Genomic DNA, 17,562 nt, shown 5'->3' with positions numbered 1-17,562 from the left:
CTACTTTATCCCTCCCTTTTACTCCTTTGCCCCCCACCACCGCCCCCCCCCTTCTCCTGCCCACCCAACCGATTCTAATCGGTTTGGAGGTCCCCTTGCGGAGAGAGTTATATCTGCATCTGCACTGCCACCTTTGCTGAACCAATTGTTGTCGATTAACAGCTCCCAAATGGGGAAGTATTGACTCATCCATCTTCCCTCAACCAAGTATCGGTGATTAATCGCTTCCGAAGGGGAAGCATTGACTCATACAACCCCCACCCACCCCGTCCCTGTGATTAATCGCCCAGCCCCCAGGGAGCACTGACATTAATTGCTTACCGATCCAGGAAGTTCAGCGATTAATTGCTCCTGACGCCAGGAGAATTGGTGATTAATCGTTGCCGACCATGGAATGTCAGCGATTAATTGCTGCTGACCCTGGGAGTATTGGTGATTAGTTGCTCTTGACCGCAGGAGTATCAGTGATTAATCGCTCCTGGACCCCAGCAATATCGGCGATTAATCACTCCCAGACCCGAGGAATATTAAGCGATTAATTGCTAGTGGACCCCAAAAATATCGGCCATTAATTGCTCCCAGACCCCGGGAATACCAGCAATTAATCGATCCCAGACCCCAGGAATATTGGCGATTAATTGATCCCGGCTCACAGGAGTATCGGTGATTAATCGATCCCGGATCCCAGGAGTATCGGCGAATAATCGGTCCCGGACCCTGGGGATATTGGTGATTAATCGATTTCCCCCTCACGCCAGCAGGAGACGGGGGCGGGGGGTGAGGGTGGTGGTCTCGCCGGATTTAGATCTGCTCCTTGGCCCTGCGTTTTCGCGGAGAGTGATGTGGCGGACAGGAGGGCAGCGTCGGTGACTCGCCGGGACATGTCGGTGCGATTCACGGTGACCCCCACCCGCGCCGAGGATGTGCTGGCGTTGGAGGGAGGCTGGGAGCCCAAGGACGGCGCCCCGGACTCCGGGACCGGGAGAACGATGCAGCGGCTGGGGCCACACCCCAAACAGCACCGGAGTCTGGGACAGGGCAGGGTGAGTCTGTCAGTGTGTAACACTAGGGTACAGTACTGGGGGGGGCAGGTCTGTTCCTGTATAACACTGGGGTACAGGACTGGTGGGGACAGGTCTGTCCCTGTATAACACTGGGGTACAGTACTGGGGGGGACAGGTCTGTTAGTGTATAACACTGGGGTACAGTACTGGTGGGGGACAGGTCTGTCAGTGTGTAACACTGGGGTACAGTACTGGTGGGGGACAGGTCTGTTAGTGTATAACACTGGGGTACAGTACTGGTGGGGGACAGGTCTGTCAGTGTGTAACACTGGGGGTACAGTACTGGTGGGGACAAGTCTGTCAGTGTATAACACTGGGGTACAGTACTGGTGGGGGACAGGTCTGTTAGTGTATAACACTGGGGGTACAGTACTGGTGGGGACAGGTCTGTCCCTGTATAACACTGGGGTACAGTACTGGTGGGGGACAGGTCTGTCCCTGTATAACACTGGGGTACAGTACTGGTGGGGAACTGGCTGTTAGTGTATAACACTGGGTACAGGACTGGTGGGACAGGTCTGTTAGTGTATAACACTGGGGTACAGTACTGGGGGGGACAGGTCTGTTAGTGTATAACACTGGGGTACAGGACTGGTGGGGACAGGTCTGTCCCTGTATAACACTGGGGTACTGTACTGGTGGGGACAGGTCTGTTAGTGTATAACACTGGGGTACAGGACTGGTGGGGACTGGTCTGTCCCTGTATAACACTGGGGTACAGTACTGGGGGGACAGGTCTGTTAGTGTATAACACTGGGATACAGGACTGGTGGGGACAGGTCTGTCCCTGTATATAACACTGGGTACAGTACTGGGGGGGACAGGTCTGTTAGTGCATAACACTGGGGTACAGGACTGGTGGGGACTGGTCTGTCCCTGTATAACACTGGGGTACAGTACTGGGGGGACAGGTCTGTTAGTGTATAACACTGGGGTACAGTACTGGGGGGGACAGGTCTGTTAGTGTATAACACTGGGGTACAGGACTGGTGGGGACAGGTCTGTCCCTGTATAACACTGGGGTACTGTACTGGTGGGGACAGGTCTGTTAGTGTATAACACTGGGGTACAGGACTGGTGGGGACTGGTCTGTCAGTGTATAACACTGGGGTACAGTACTGGGGGGGACAGGTCTGTTAGTGTATAACACTGGGATACAGGACTGGTGGGGACAGGTCTGTCCCTGTATATAACACTGGGGTACAGTACTGGTGGGGGACAGGTCTGTCCCTGTATAACACTGGGGTACTGTACTGGTGGGGACAGGTCTGTTAGTGTATAACACTGTGGTACAGTACTGGTGGGGGACAGGTCTGTCCCTGTATAACGCTGGGGTACTGTCTGGTGGGGACAGGTCTGTTAGTGTATAACACTGGGGTATAGTCCTGGTGGGGACAGGTCTGTCCCTGTATAACACTGGGGTACAGTACTGGGGGGACAGGTCTGTTAGTGTATAACACTGGGGTACAGTACTGGTGGGGGACAGGTCTGTCAGTGTATAACACAGGGGTACAGTACTGGTGGGGACAGGTCTGTCCCTGTATAACACTAGGGTACAGTACTGGTGGGGACAGGTCTGTCCCTGTATAACACTGGGGTACTGTACTGGTGGGGACAGGTCTGTTAGTGTATAACACTGGGGTACAGGACTAGTGGGGACAGGTCTGTTAGTGTATAACACTGGGGTACAGTACTGGTGGGGACAGGTCTGTCCCTGTATAACACTGGGGTACAGTGCTGGTGGGGACAGGTCTGTTAGTGTATAACACTGGGGTACAGGACTGGTGGGGACAGGTCTGTCCTGTATAACACTGGGGTACAGTACTGGTGGGGACAGGTCTGTTAGTGTATAACACTGGTGTACAGTACTGGTGGGGACAGGTCTGTCCCTGTATAACACTGGGGTACAGTACTGGTGGGGACAGGTCTGTTAGTGTATAACACTGGTGTACAGTACTGGTGGGGACAGGTCTGTCAGTGTATAACACTGGTGTACAGTACTGGTGGGGACAGTTCTGTCCCTGTATAACACTGGGGTACAGTACTGGTGGGGACAGGTCTGTTAGTGTATAACACTGGTGTACAGTACTGGTGGGGACAGGTCTGTCAGTGTATAACACTGGTGTACAGTACTGGTGGGGACAGGTCTGTCCCTGTATAACACTGGGGTACAGTACTGGTGGGGACAGGTCTGTTAGTGTATAACACTGGTGTACAGTACTGGTGGGGACAGGTCTGTCAGTGTATAACACTGGTGTACAGTACTGGTGGGGACAGGTCTGTCCCTGTATAACACTGGGGTACAGTACTGGTGGGGACAGGTCTGTTAGTGTATAACACTGGTGTACAGTACTGGTGGGGACAGGTCTGTTAGTGTATAACACTGGTGTACAGTACTGGTGGGGACAGGTCTGTCCCTGTATAACACTGGGGTACAGTACTGGTGGGGACAGGTCTGTTAGTGTATAACACTGGTGTACAGTACTGGTGGGGACAGGTCTGTCAGTGTATAACACTGGTGTACAGTACTGGTGGGGACAGGTCTGTCCCTGTATAACACTGGGGTACAGTACTGGTGGGGACAGGTCTGTCACTGTATAACACTGGGGTACAGTACTGGGGGGGACAGGTCTGTCACTGTATAACACTGGGGTACAGTACTGGTGGGGACAGGTCTGTCCGTGTATAACACTGGGGTACAGTACTTTTGGGGACGGGTCTGTCAGTGTATAACACTGGGGTACAGTACTTTTGGGGACAGGTCTGTCAGTGTATAACACTGGGGTACAGTACTGGTCGAGACAGGTCTGTCAGTGTATAACACTGGGTACAGTACTGGTGGAGACAGGTCTGTCACTGTATAACACGGGGGTACAGTACTGGTGGGGATAGGTCTGTCCCTGTATAACACTGGGGTACAGTACTGGTGGGGACAGGTCTGTCACTGTATAACACAGGGGTACAGTACTGGGGGGGGGACAGGTCTGTCCCTGTATAACACTGGGGTACAGTACTTTTGGGGACGGGTCTGTCAGTGTATAACACTGGGGTACAGTACTGGTACAGTACTGGGGGGGACAGGTCTGTTAGTGTATAACACTGGGGTACAGTACTGGTGGGGGACAGGTCTGTCAGTGTATAACACAGGGGTACAGTACTGGTGGGGACAGGTCTGTCACTGTATAACACTGGGGTACAGTACTGGTGGGGACAGGTCTGTCCCTGTATAACACTAGGGTACAGTACTGGTGGGGACAGGTCTGTCCCTGTATAACACTGGGGTACTGTACTGGTGGGGACAGGTCTGTTAGTGTATAACACTGGGGTACAGGACTAGTGGGGACAGGTCTGTTAGTGTATAACACTGGGGTACAGTACTGGTGGGGGACAGGTCTGTTAGTGTATAACACTGGGGTACAGTACTGGTGGGGACAGGTCTGTCCCTGTATAACACTGGGGTACAGTGCTGGTGGGGACAGGTCTGTTAGTGTATAACACTGGGGTACAGTACTGGTGGGGACAGGTCTGTTAGTGTATAACACTGGGGTACAGACTGGTGGGGACAGGTCTGTCCCTGTATAACACTGGGGTACAGTACTGGTGGGGACAGGTCTGTCACTGTATAACACTGGGGTACAGTACTGGGGGGGACAGGTCTGTCACTGTATAACACTGGGGTACAGTACTGGTGGGGACAGGTCTGTCACTGTATAACACTGGGGTACAGTACTGGTGGGGACAGGTCTGTCACTGTATAACACTGGGGTACAGTACTGGTGGGACAGGTCTGTCCGTGTATTAACACTGGGGTACAGTACTTTTGGGGACGGGTCTGTCAGTGTATAACACTGGGGTACAGTACTTTTGGGGACGGGTCTGTCAGTGTATAACACTGGGGTACAGTACTGGTGGAGACAGGTCTGTCAGTGTATAACACTGGGGTACAGTACTGGTGGAGACAGGTCTGTCACTGTATAACACGGGGGTACAGTACTGGTGGGGATAGGTCTGTCCCTGTATAACACTGGGGTACAGTACTGGTGGGGACAGGTCTGTCACTGTATAACACTGGGTACAGTACTGGTGGGGACAGGTCTGTCCCTGTATAACACTGGGGTACAGTACTGGTGGGGACAGGTCTGTCTCTGTATAACACTGGGGTACAGTACTGGTGGGGACAGGTCTGTCCCTGTATAACACTGGGGTACAGTACTGGTGGGACAGGTCTGTCCCTGTATAACACTGGGGTACAGTACTGGTGGGGACAGGTCTGTCCCTGTATAACACTGGGGTACAGTACTGGTGGGGACAGGTCTGTCACTGTATAACACTGGGGTACAGTACTGGTGGGGATAGGTCTGTCAGTGTATAACACTGGGGTACAGTACTTTTGGGGACAGGTCTGTCACTGTATAACACTGGGGTACAGTACTTTTGGGGACAGGTCTGTCACTGTATAACACTGGGGTACAGTACTGGTGGGGACAGGTCTGTCTCTGTATAACACTGGGGTACAGTACTGGTGGGGACAGGTCTGTCAGTGTATAACACTGGGTATAGTCCTGGTGGGGACAGGTCTGTTAGTGTATAACACTGGGTACAGTACTGGTGGGGGACAGGTCTGTTAGTGTATAACACTGGGGTACAGTACTGGTGGGGACAGGTCTGTCCCTGTATAACACTGGTGCACAGTACTGGTGGGGACAGGTTTGTCGCTGTATAACACTGGGGTACTGTACTGGTGGGGACAGGTCTGTTAGTGTATAACACTGGGGTACCGGACTGGTGGGGACAGGTCTGTCCCTGTATAACCCTGGGGTACAGTACTGGTGGGGACAGGTCTGTCCCTGTATAACACTGGGGTACAGTACTGGTGGGTATAGGTCTGTCAGTGTATAACACTGGGGTACAGTACTGGTGGGGACAGGTCTGTCAGTGTATAACCCTGGGGTACAGTACTGGTGGGGACAGGTCTGTCAGTGTATAACACTGGGGTACAGTACTGGTGGGGACAGGTCTGTCCCTGTATAACACTGGGGTACAGTACTGGTGGGGACAGGTCTGTCCCTGTATAACACTGGGGTACAGTACTGGTGGGGACGGGTCTGTCAGTGTATAACACTGGGGTACAGTACTGGTGGGGACAGGTCTGTTAGTGTATAACACTGGGGTACAGTACTGGGGGGGACAGGTCTGTCACTGTGTAACACTGGGGTACAGTACTGGTGGGGACAGGTCTGTCCCTGTATAACACTGGGGTACAGTGCTGGTGGGTACAGGTCTGTCAGTGTATAACACTGGGGTACAGTACTGGTGGGGACTGGTTCCTGAGTTTAATTTCAGTCTGTGTAATGTTACACAGCCTTTTTTTTCCAATATAGTGGTTGAATGGGTGCGTGAGGGATCACAAGATGCTTCCTACATTTGTGTGCGTGTGATGTGAAATTGCTGGCCAGACCGCGAGTCACGTTGACGTTCTGGTTTGGCGTTGTGCTGTCTTTGTGAGACTGAAGTAGCGGACCCCACCCAGGCCTCTCCAGCTTCCTGCTCGTCAGTTTCATTTCCCAAAAAATTCAGAGCATATCGGTTTCATTAAAGAGCTTCTTTGTCAGTTTGTTGGGGACGTGAAACTTCCCACAGTTAATTCAGTGTTGTCATATGTTTTAAGTGATCAGCAACTCATACAAAACAGTCTCTCACTTCATGTTTCATGTTGTAACCACTCCCTCAGCACTGTCCCTCTGACAGTGTCCGCTCCATCAGCACTGACCCTCTGACAGTGTGTCCCTCCCTCAGCACAGTCCCTCCGACAGGGCCCACTCCCTCAGCGCTGACCCTCCGACAGGGCCCACTCCCTCAGCACTGACCCTCCGACAGGGCCCACTCCCTCAGCACTGACCCCCCGACAGGGCGGCACTCCCTCAGCACTGACCCTCCGACAGGGCCCACTCCCTCAGCACTGACCCTCCGACAGGGCCCACTCCCTCAGCACTGACCCTCCGACAGTGCCCACTCCCTCAGCACTGACCCTCCGACAGTGCCCACTCCCTCAGCACAGACCCTCCGACACTGCCCACTCCCTCAGCACTGACCCTCCGACAGGGCCCACTCCCTCAGCACTGACCCTCCGACAGGGCCCACTCCCTCAGCACTGACCCTCCGACAGGGCCCACTCCCTCAGCACTGACCCTCCGACAGGGCCCACTCCCTCAGCACTGACCCTCCGACAGGGCCCACTCCCTCAGCACTGACCCTCTGACAGGGCCCACTCCCTCAGCACTGACCATCCGACAGGGCCCACTCCCTCAGCACTGACCCTCCGACAGGGCCCACTCCCTCAGCACTGACCCTCCGACAGTGCGTCACTCGGCCCTGACGTTGCATTTGCTTGATGTGATGGTTTTAGTTTGCCTGCGATTGTGTAACACTGCGATGTGCGCCTTGATTAGCAGCAGACATTACACTGTGTGGCCTGATGTGGCAGAGCGAGATCCAAGTGCCCACACATCCGTTTTCTGTTCTGGTATGAGCTAGCTTTGTGTGCTCGCCCCCAAGGACATGGTAGGGGAGTGCGCACTGATGGGGCACCCTTCTACATCAGTTATATAACACCCCCCTGTTCCTCAGTTCGCAGGACGTAGCCTTGTCCTCAGTTGTACAGCGTGGGATCGCACTGTGCTGTGGATGTGAGGAAAACCCTTCAACCCTTGGCGGTGCATGGGTGCCCATGAGGGGTCGGGTGTTGCCAGGACATGGGATCGCACTGTGCAGCGATGGGATGGGGGACCTGAAAGAGGCCCTTCAACCCATCAAGTCTTGCCTGTCCTGGTGTTTCCCCTCGCTGGGTTCCAGTCTTTGCCAACTCTTGCAATCTGCTCCCTCTTGGAAAGGGAGGGCGGAAATCCCTTCTCCTGGTGCCATCTCCCCACGGTCTCCTTGTCTCCCTCCTCCACTACCACCCTTCCCTCCCGCCCTGTCTCCCCCCTCCCTCCCCGTCTCCCCCTCCACACCCACCCTCCCCGTCTCCCCCTTCCTCCATCCCTGTCCCCCCCCCCCCCCGTCTCCCCCATCCTCTCCCTGTGTCCCCCTCCCTTCCCCCACCCTCCCGGTTTCTCCCGCCTCCCTCGCGTGTTCCCCCCTCGCTTCCTGTCTCCTCCCTGTCCTTCCCCCCCCACCTTCCCTGTCTCCCCCACTCTCTCTCATTCCCCCCCCGTTAACCCTATTCATGCCCTTCGCGACTTGTATAAACCTCTATAAGGTCCCCCTCAACACTCCAGGGAAAACAGCCCCAGCATCTCCCTGGAGCTCACACCCTTCATTCCCGGGAACGTCCTGGGAAATCTCTCCTGATCCCTCTCTGGGTGAATAATCTCCTTCCTGTAACGGGGGAGACCAGAACTGGCCACAGTATTCCAGAAGAGATCTCACCAACATCCTGTACAACCTCAACATGACCTCTCCAGCTCCCTCTACTCAGAGATAATCAATGATTCACAGCAACAGGAAGCATTGACACACAATGGTGTTACTGCCTTCACCAGTTCAGTTACTGATCATTACTGTGGACAGAAAGCACACTGTTAAGGTCTACCCTAATCTAGTCCCACCTCCCGCCATCCGGCCCATAGTCCTCCAAACCCTTCCTATTCTCACTGAATTCACAATCTCCGGGCTATCCTACGTACATCTGAGCCTTCCCTCAAGACAGCGGGAGAATTCAGAGACACCAGTTTACAGATGTCTCCCTGAGAGAGAGAGGGGACTGAGAGACACCAGTCAGTGTATAGATATCTCCCTGAGAGAGAGAGGACTGAGAGACACCAGTCAGTGTACAGATATCTCCCTGAGAGAGAGAGGACTGAGAGACACCAGTCAGTGTCCAGGTATCTCCCTGAGAGAGAGAGAGGGGACTGGGAGACACCAGTCAGTGTACAGATATCTTCCTGAGAGAGAGGGGACTGAGACACACCAGTCAGTGTACAGATATCTCCCTGAGAGAGAAAGGGGGGACTGAGAGACACCAGTCAGTGTACAGATATCTCCCTGAGAGAGAGAGAGGACTGAGAGACACCAGTCAGTGTACAGATATCTCCCTGAGAGAGAGGGGACTGAGAGACACCAATCAGTGTACAGATATCTCCCTGAGAGAGTGAGGGGGGACTGAGAGACACCAGTCAGTGTACAGATATCTCCCTGAGAGAGTGAGGGGGGACTGAGAGACACCAGTCAGTGTACAGATATCTCCCTGAGAGAGAGAGAGGACTGAGAGACACCAGTCAGTGTACAGATATCTCCCTGAGAGAGAGGGGACTGAGAGACACCAGTCAGTGTACAGATATCTCCCTGAGAGAGAGAGAGAGAGAGAGAGAGAGAGAGGGGACTGAGAGACACCAGTCAGTGTACAGATATCTCCCTGAGAGAGAGAGAGGGGGGACTGAGAGACACCAGTCAGTGTACAGATATCTCCCTGAGAGAGAGGGGACTGAGGGACACCAGTCAGTGTACAGATATCTCCCTGAGAGAGAGAGGGGGGACTGAGAGACACCAGTCAGTGTACAGATATCTCCCTGAGAGAGAGAGGGGACTGAGAGACACCAGTCAGTGGAGTGAGAGAGAGAGAGAACTGAGAGTCAGAGAGATGCACAGTATGGAACCAGACCCTTCAGCCAACCTGTACACGCCGACCCAATTTCTTACCCTAATCTAGTCCCACCTCCCAGTATCCGGCCTATAGTCCTCCAAACCCTTCCTATCCATATACCCATTCACATCGCTTTTAAATGCTGTAATTGGACCAGCCCCCACTACTTCCTCTGGCAGCTCATTACTTACACGTACCACCCTCTACATGGAAAGGTTGCCCCTTCGGTCCCTTTTCAAACTTTCCCATCTCACCGAAAACCTATACCCTCTAGTTCTGGGCTCCCCCACCCCAGGGGGGAAAAGACCTTGTCTATTTACCCTATCCATGTCCCCCCCGTGATTTTATAACCCTCTAGTTCTGGGCTCCCCCACCCCAGGGGGAAAAGACCTTGTCTATTTACCCTATCCATGTCCCCCTCGTGATTTTATAACCCTCTAGTTCTGGTCTCCCCCACCCCAGGGGGAAAAGACCTTGTCTATTTACCCTATCCATGTCCCCCCTCGTGATTTTATAACCCTCCAGTTCTGGGCTCCCCCACCCCAGGGGGGAAAAGACCTTGTCTATTTACCCTATCCGTGTCCCCCCTCGTGATTTTATAACCCTCTAGTTCTGGGCTCCCCCACCCCAGGGGGAAAAGACCTTGTCTATTTACCCTATCCATGTCCCCCCCGTGATTTTATAACCCTCTAGTTCTGGGCTCCCCCACCCCAGGGGGAAAAGACCTTGTCTATTTACCCTATCCGTGTCCCCCTCGTGATTTTATAACCCTCTAGTTCTGGGCTCCCCCACCCCAGGGGGAAAAGACCTTGTCTATTTACCCTATCCATGTCCCCCCTCGTGATTTTATAACCCTCCAGTTCTGGGCTCCCCCACCCCAGGGGGGAAAAGACCTTGTCTATTTACCCTATCCGTGTCCCCCCTCGTGATTTTATAAACCTCTATAAGGTCACACTTCAGCCTCCGATGCTCCAGGGAAAACAGCCCTCGTCTATTTAGCTTCTCAAATCTTTCAAACCTGGCAATGTCCTTGTCAATCTTTTCTGAACCCTTTCAAGTTTCACAAGATCCTTCCGATAGGAGGGAGACCGGAATTGCGCACAATATTCCAAAGGTGCCCTAACCAACGTCCTGCACAGCCGCAACATGACCCTCCCAACCCCTGTACTCGATACTCTGACCGATAAACGAAAGCTGACCAAACGCCGCCCTCACTATCCTATCTACCTGTGACTCCACCTTCAAGGAATGATTAACCTGCACTCCGAGATGGGCACTAATCAGTACACAGATACCTCCGAGAGAGAGAGAGTCGGGGGTTACTGAGAGGACACCAGTTAGTTTGGAAAGGTTGTCGGTATGTTTTCTGCCCCCTGATTGCTCTCCGTTTACTCTGTTCTTTTCTTATTACAGAGAGAAATCAGAACTCCATCTCAGGTGAACACATCAAACTACTAGGTACAGAATCAGAGCAGGGGGACTGTGGCCTTGTATCCAGAACATGTGTCATGGTGACCCTGTAAACATTGTCAATTGTTGTAACAGCCCCATCTGCTTCATTGATATCCTTCAGGAACAGAAATCTGCCAAACTTTCCGACATCACTCCCAACCTGCAGCCATGTGGCTGTCTCTCTCATACTCTCAGAAACGTATTGGGACAAGAAAAATGATTGACTTTGTGTCGAGTGAGAGGGAACGGGGAAGGGGTTTGGGGTCCATGGGGACGGTGTGGAGCAGGAGTGAACGGGGAAGGGGTTTGGGGTCCATGGGGACGGTGTAGAGCGGGAGTGAACGGAGAAGGGGTTTGGGGTCCATGGGGGACGGTGTAGAGCAGGAGGGAACGGGGAAGGGGTTTGGGGTCCATCGGGACGGTGTAGAGAGGGAGGGAACGGGGAAGGGGTTTGGGGTCCATGGGGGACGGTGTAGAGCGGGAGGGAACGGAGAAGGGGTTTGGGGTCCACGGGGCATGGTGTAGAGCAGGAGGGAACGGGGAAGGGGTTTGGGGTCCCTGGGGGACGGTGTAGAGCAGAAGTGAACGGGGATGGGGTTTGGGGTCCATGGGGGACGGTGTAGAGCAGGAGTGAACGGGGAAGGGGTTTGGGGTCCATGGGGGACGGTGTAGAGCGGGAGGGAACGGGGAAGGGGTTTGGGGTCCACGGGGCATGGTGTAGAGCAGGAGGGAACGGGGAAGGGGTTTGGGGTCCCTGGGGGACGGTGTAGAGCAGAAGTGAACGGGGATGGGGTTTGGGGTCCATGGGGGACGGTGTAGAGCAGGAGTGAACAGGGAAGGGGTTTGGGGTCCATGGGGGACGGTGTAGAGAGGGAGGGAACGGGGAAGGGGTTTGGGGTCCATGGGGACGGTGTAGAGAGGGAGGGAACGGGGAAGGGGTTTGGGGTCCATGGGGGACGGTGTAGAGAGGGAGGGAACGGGGAAGGGGTTTGTGGGTCCGTGGGGGACGGTGTGGAGGAGGAGGGAACGGGGAAGGGGTTTGGGGTCCACGGGGGACGGTGTAGAGCGGGAGGGAACGGGGAAGGGGTTTGGGGTCCATGGGGACGGTGTAGAGCGGGAGGGAACGGGGAAGGGGTTTGGGGTCCATGGGGGACGGTGTAGAGAGGGAGTGAACGGGGAAGCGGTTTGGGGTCCGTGGGGGACGGTGTGGAGGAGGAGGGAACGGGGAAGGGGTTTGGGGTCCATGGGGACGGTGTAGAGCAGGAGGGAACGGGGATGGGGTTTGGGGTCCATGGGGACGGTGTAGAGCGGGAGGTAACGGGGAAGGGGTTTGGGGTCCGTGGGGGACGGTGTAGAGAGGGAGTGAACGGGGAAGCGGTTTGGGGTCCGTGGGGGACGGTGTGGAGGAGGAGGGAACGGGGAAGGGGTTTGGGGTCCATGGGGGACGGTGTAGAGAGGGAGGGAACGGGGAAGGGGTTTGGGGTCCATGGGGGACGGTGTAGAGCGGGAGGGAACGGGGAAGGGGTTTGGGGCCCACGGGGGACGGTGTAGAGAGGGAGGGAACGGGGAAGGGGTTTGGGGCCCACGGGGGACGGTGTAGAGAGGGAGGGAACGGGGAAGGGGTTTGGGGTCCATGGGGGACGGTGTAGAGCGGGAGGGAACGGGGAAGGGGTTTGGGGTCCATGGGGACGGTGTAGAGCGGGAGGTAACGGGGAAGGGGTTTGGGGTCCGTGGGGGACGGTGTGGAGGAGGAGGGAACGGGGAAGGGGTTTGGGGTCCACGGGGGACGGTGTAGAGCGGGAGGGAACGGGGAAGGGGTTTGGGGTCCACGGGGGACGGTGTAGAGCGGGAGGGAAGGGGGAATGGGTTTGGGGTCCCTGGGGGATGGTGTAGAGCAGGAGGGAACGGGGAAGGGGTTTGGGGTCCCTGGGGGACGGTGTAGAGCAGAAGTGAACGGGGAAGGGGTTTGTGGGTCCATGGGGGACGGTGTAGAGCGGGAGGGAACAGGGAAGGGGCTTGGGGTCCAAGGGGGACGGTGTAGAGAGGGAGGGAACGGGGAAGGGGTTGGGGGGTCCATGGGGGACGGTGTAGAGCAGGAGGGAACGGGGAAGGGGTTGGGGGGTCCACGGGGGACGGTGTAGAGAGGGAGGGAACGTGGAAGGGGTTTGGGGTCCGTGGGGGACGGTGTAGAGAGGGAGGGAACGGGGAAGGGGTTTGGGGTCCGTGGGGGACGGTGTAGAACAGGAGGGAACGGGGAAGGGGTTTGGGGTCCACGGGGGATGGTGTAGAGCGGGAGGGAACAGGGAAGGGGTTTGGGGTCCAAGGGGGACGGTGTAGAGTGGGAGTGAACGGAGAAGGGGTTTGGGGTCCGTGGGGAGTGTGAGAAACGAAGCTCAGTCACTTCAATAATTTCAGTCCGAGACAAGATCTGAAACAACCAGTCTGTTTATAATACACTTGGAAGCGTGGTACCTGGAATAGGGCCCACAGATCTCTTATATCGGATTCACTCCTCCCAACCCAGTGCCCATTACTATTGTTTATCCCCTGCCTTGTGTATAACAGAGTCCAAGTTTTACTTGGCCATTTCACCACATCCTGCTGTGGCCCGTTGTTAGGTATCTCCTCCTTCACTGTTACATATTTCCCCCACTTGTGCCATTTCCTCCCGTTCCTCATCCAGTTTGATCCTTTTCACCTTTTAATTGGGGTTTGTTTTGTTTTTGTGTTTTTGTAGAAGTGGAAAACAGATGCTTATAACTACTGTTATCTGGCTTAACCTACAGCCTCACAGCACCTTCTGTATTTGTCTGTAACATCTACCATTGTTCACTGGCACGTTCCATTCTTGTATGCACATTTTAGCTCATACAAAAACAATTATATACTTCCTCCACGTAGTTTTCATTCTTGTTGACTCAGCTCTTGGCTGAAACCATTACAAACTGGTGTGAGTGCATTTACCTTGCGTAAGTAATTATGATTGCAGAAGTGACACTGCTTTATCCATCTCCCACAGGAAGGTGTAGAGCAGGAGGGAATGGGAAGGGGGTTGGAGTCCATCGGGAAGGTGGAGAGCAGGAGGGAACGGGGAAGGGGTTTGGGGTCCATGGGGGACGATGTGGAGCGGGAGTGAACAGGAAGGGGTTTGGGGTCCATCGGGACGGTGTAGAGTGGGAGTGAACGGGAAGGGGTTTGGGGTCTATCGGGACGGTGTAGAGAGGGAGGGAACGGGGAAGGGGTTTGGGGTCCATGGGGACGGTGTAGAGCGGGAGGGAACGGGGAAGGGGTTTGGGGTCCATGGGGGACGGTGTAGAGAGGGAGGGAAGGGGGAAGGGGTTTGGGGTCCATGGGGGACGGTGTAGAGAGGGAGGGAACGGGGAAGGGGTTTGGGGTCCATGGGGGACGGTGTAGAGAGGGAGGGAACGGGGAAGGGGTTTGGGGTCCATGGGGGACGGTGTAGAGCGGGAGGGAACGGGGAAGGGGTTTGGGGCCCATGGGGGACGGTGTAGAGAGGGAGGGAACGGGGAAGGGGTTTGGGGTCCATGGGGGACGGTGTAGAGAGGGAGGGAACGGGGAAGGGGTTTGGGGTCCATGGGGGACGGTGTAGAGAGGGAGGGAACGGGGAAGGGGTTTGGGGTCCATTGGGACGATGTAGAGAGGGAGGGAACGGGGAAGGGGTTTGGGGTCCATGGGGGACGGTGTAGAGTGGGAGGGAACGGGGAAGGTGTTTGGGGTCCATGGGGACGGTGTAGAGAGGGAGGGAAGGGGGAAGGAGTTTGGGGTCCATGGGGGACGGTGTAGAGAGGGAGGGAACGGGGAAGGGGTTTGGGGTCCATGGGGACGGTGTAGAGCCAGAGTGCACCGGTACTGGTGATGTTGAGGAAGAGTTGGGGTGCGGCGGCGGGGGGGTGGTTGTTGGTGACCTGGTGGAATGTATTGACTCAGTGTTTGAACTGGTGCTGACGGGAAGACTCTTCTTTCCCACCAGGCGATGGACCCGACAAGGAGCACCCCATATTCTTCAGCGGCGATTACGAGGGTGATCAGTTCTGCGATCGTAATCTGGCGCTGTTTGAGGTAAAACTCCGCCAGAGGCAAAACAGGGGGATGGGTCGGGGGGGGGGGGGGGGACTCCTTGAGTATTTAGGGTTGGCGTTGAGGTTGGGGCCTGGGGAGATGTGTCGTGAGGGAGTGCTGGTGTGATGTGAGCAGCGAGTTTCTGGTTTCTCGGTTGTTGGAGGCGATGTCGCTGGGAGGGCAGATCCCGCTTTGGGGTGGAGGCGGGAATTCGGTGGAGGGTCGCTGGTTTGGTTCAGAGCTGGGAGGAGGAGGAATCTCTTCAGCCAGAGTCCGTGGGGCCCATGGTCACAGGGGGCTATGTCATTGAGTGCCTTCAGGACAGAGGTGGATACTCAGGGTCTGCCTGTCGAGAGGTGTTTATCTGGGGCTCGGGACTCTGCGGTGAGGGAGTGTTGCGCGGGGGCTGCTGTTCCCGGGAACATTGGCGTTGACTCTACCCTCCCTCGCTCCTTGCCCCGTCTCTCAGGAAGAGCTGGACACCAGGCCGAAGGTGTCCTCCTTGCTCAACCGCATGGCCAACTACACCAACCTCCCGCAGGGAGCGAAGGAGCACGAGGAGGCAGAGAGCATCACCACCAACAAGAAGAGGAACAGCAAGGTGAGTCCCCCAGATACCCAGCTGCTTTGCCTGTCCCTGCCAACGCCTGACCCGGAACTCTGCATGTGGCCCGACACTGTCCTGTCGCTGCATACGGGCACGTTTGTATTTCACTGTCGCTTGTTGTCTTTGCGTGTGTGTGGGACAGACAGAGAGAGTGTGTGTGTGTGTGTGTGTGTGTGTGTGAGAGAGAGAGAGACAGACAGAGAGAATGTGTGCCTGTGTGTGTGTGAGAGACAGACAGAGAGAATGTGTGCCTGTGTGTGTGTGAGAGACAGACAGAGAGAATGTGTGCCTGTGTGTGTGTGAGAGACAGACAGAGAGAATGTGTGCCTGTGTGTGTGTGAGAGACAGACAGAGAGAATGTGTGCCTGTGTGTGTGTGAGAGACAGACAGAGAGAATGTGTGCCTGTGTGTGTGTGTGAGACAGACAGAGAGAATGTGTGCCTGTGTGTGTGAGAGACTGCCTGTTGGATGTGTGACCGTCTGTGTGTGTGAGAAACTGCCTGTTGGAGCGCCTGTACGCATGCACGTCTTTTTTAGTAAGAACTTGTGGGGTTTCAAAACTGCCTCTACGTGCCTGTTCAATGGGTCTGTATGACTGTACTTGTACGTATCTGTTTGCCTGTGTGTGAGTGCGCCTATACATGTCGCTGTGTGAGCACCTGTATGTGTGTGTGCACATGCCTGTGCTTTTAGCTGCATGTATGTGTCTTTGTGCATCTGTACCCGTACCTGTACCTGCACATGTGTATCTGTGTGCACCTGTACCTGCATGTATCTGTCTGCACATGCCTGTACCTGTATGTATGTTTGTGCACACATGTACCTATACCTGCACGTGTGTGTCTGTGTGCATGCCAGTACCTGCACATGTGTGCCTGTGCGTGCCTGTACCTGCATTGTCTGTCTGAGTGTGTGCCTGTACCTGTACGTGTTTATCTGTGTGCGCGTCTGTATGTGTACCTGCATATGTGTGTGCGCATGTGCCGGTACCTGTACGTGTGTATCTGTGCACACGCCTGTACGTGTACCTGCACATGTGTGTCTGCGTGCGCGCCTGTACCTGCACGTGAGTCTGTGTGTGTGTGTGTGTACCTGCAGCTGCAACTCTGTGCCTGTATGCGTGTGTGTGTGTGTGTGTGTGTGAGAGAGCTGCAGCCCCTGTCAGCACCTGCTGGTTGTATTTTGCAGAACCCACAGATGGGAATGCTGATGGGTGTTTACCTGCCATGTCTACAGAACATCTTGGGCGTGATCCTCTTCCTGCGGCTGACCTGGGTGGTGGGGACTGCTGGGATTCTGCAGTCTTTCTGTATCATCTTCCTGTGCTGTTCCTGTGTGAGTACCGGCTTCTGGGACAGCAAGGGACTGCTTTCTCACTTACCGGGGACGGCAGGCTGGGGGAACGGGAAGGCAGGGCTGACCGAGACCTCCCCAGATACAGGAGCGCACGTGCATGTGTGTGTGAGAGAGAGAGAGAGAGAGAGAGAGAGAGACCTACCCAGATACAGGAGTGTGTGTGTGAGAGAGAGAGAGAGACCTCCCCAGATACAGGAGTGTGTGTGTGAGAGAGAGAGAGAGAGACCTCCCCAGATACAGGAGTGTGTGTGTGAGAGAGAGAGAGAGAGAGAGAGAGACCTCCCCAGATACAGGAGTGTGTGTGTGTGAGAGAGAGAGAGAGAGAGAGAGCTCCCCAGATACAGGAGTGTGTGTGGTGAGAG

General features: G+C 55.2%; 1 protein-coding gene across 1 annotated transcript in view; it reads left to right on the top strand.

Moving 5' to 3' along the window:
- Positions 1 to 841: 841 nt before the first annotated feature.
- Positions 842 to 17,562, top strand: part of LOC140460083 (solute carrier family 12 member 6-like) — a gene marked incomplete at its 5' end in the record, with an annotated part of 25,547 nt that continues 8,826 nt past the window's right edge. The window contains 5 exons of the mRNA XM_072554485.1: positions 842 to 1,043; positions 11,119 to 11,163; positions 15,149 to 15,237; positions 15,707 to 15,838; positions 17,033 to 17,179. Of these exons, the coding sequence (XP_072410586.1) occupies positions 842 to 1,043; positions 11,119 to 11,163; positions 15,149 to 15,237; positions 15,707 to 15,838; positions 17,033 to 17,179 (615 nt within the window). The remainder of the gene's footprint in view (positions 1,044 to 11,118; positions 11,164 to 15,148; positions 15,238 to 15,706; positions 15,839 to 17,032; positions 17,180 to 17,562) is intronic.

This window comes from Chiloscyllium punctatum, chromosome 36 (assembly GCF_047496795.1).
Source record: "Chiloscyllium punctatum isolate Juve2018m chromosome 36, sChiPun1.3, whole genome shotgun sequence".
NCBI classification, from domain to species: Eukaryota; Metazoa; Chordata; class Chondrichthyes; order Orectolobiformes; family Hemiscylliidae; genus Chiloscyllium; species Chiloscyllium punctatum.
This window is presented reverse-complemented; position numbering and strand designations above follow the sequence as displayed.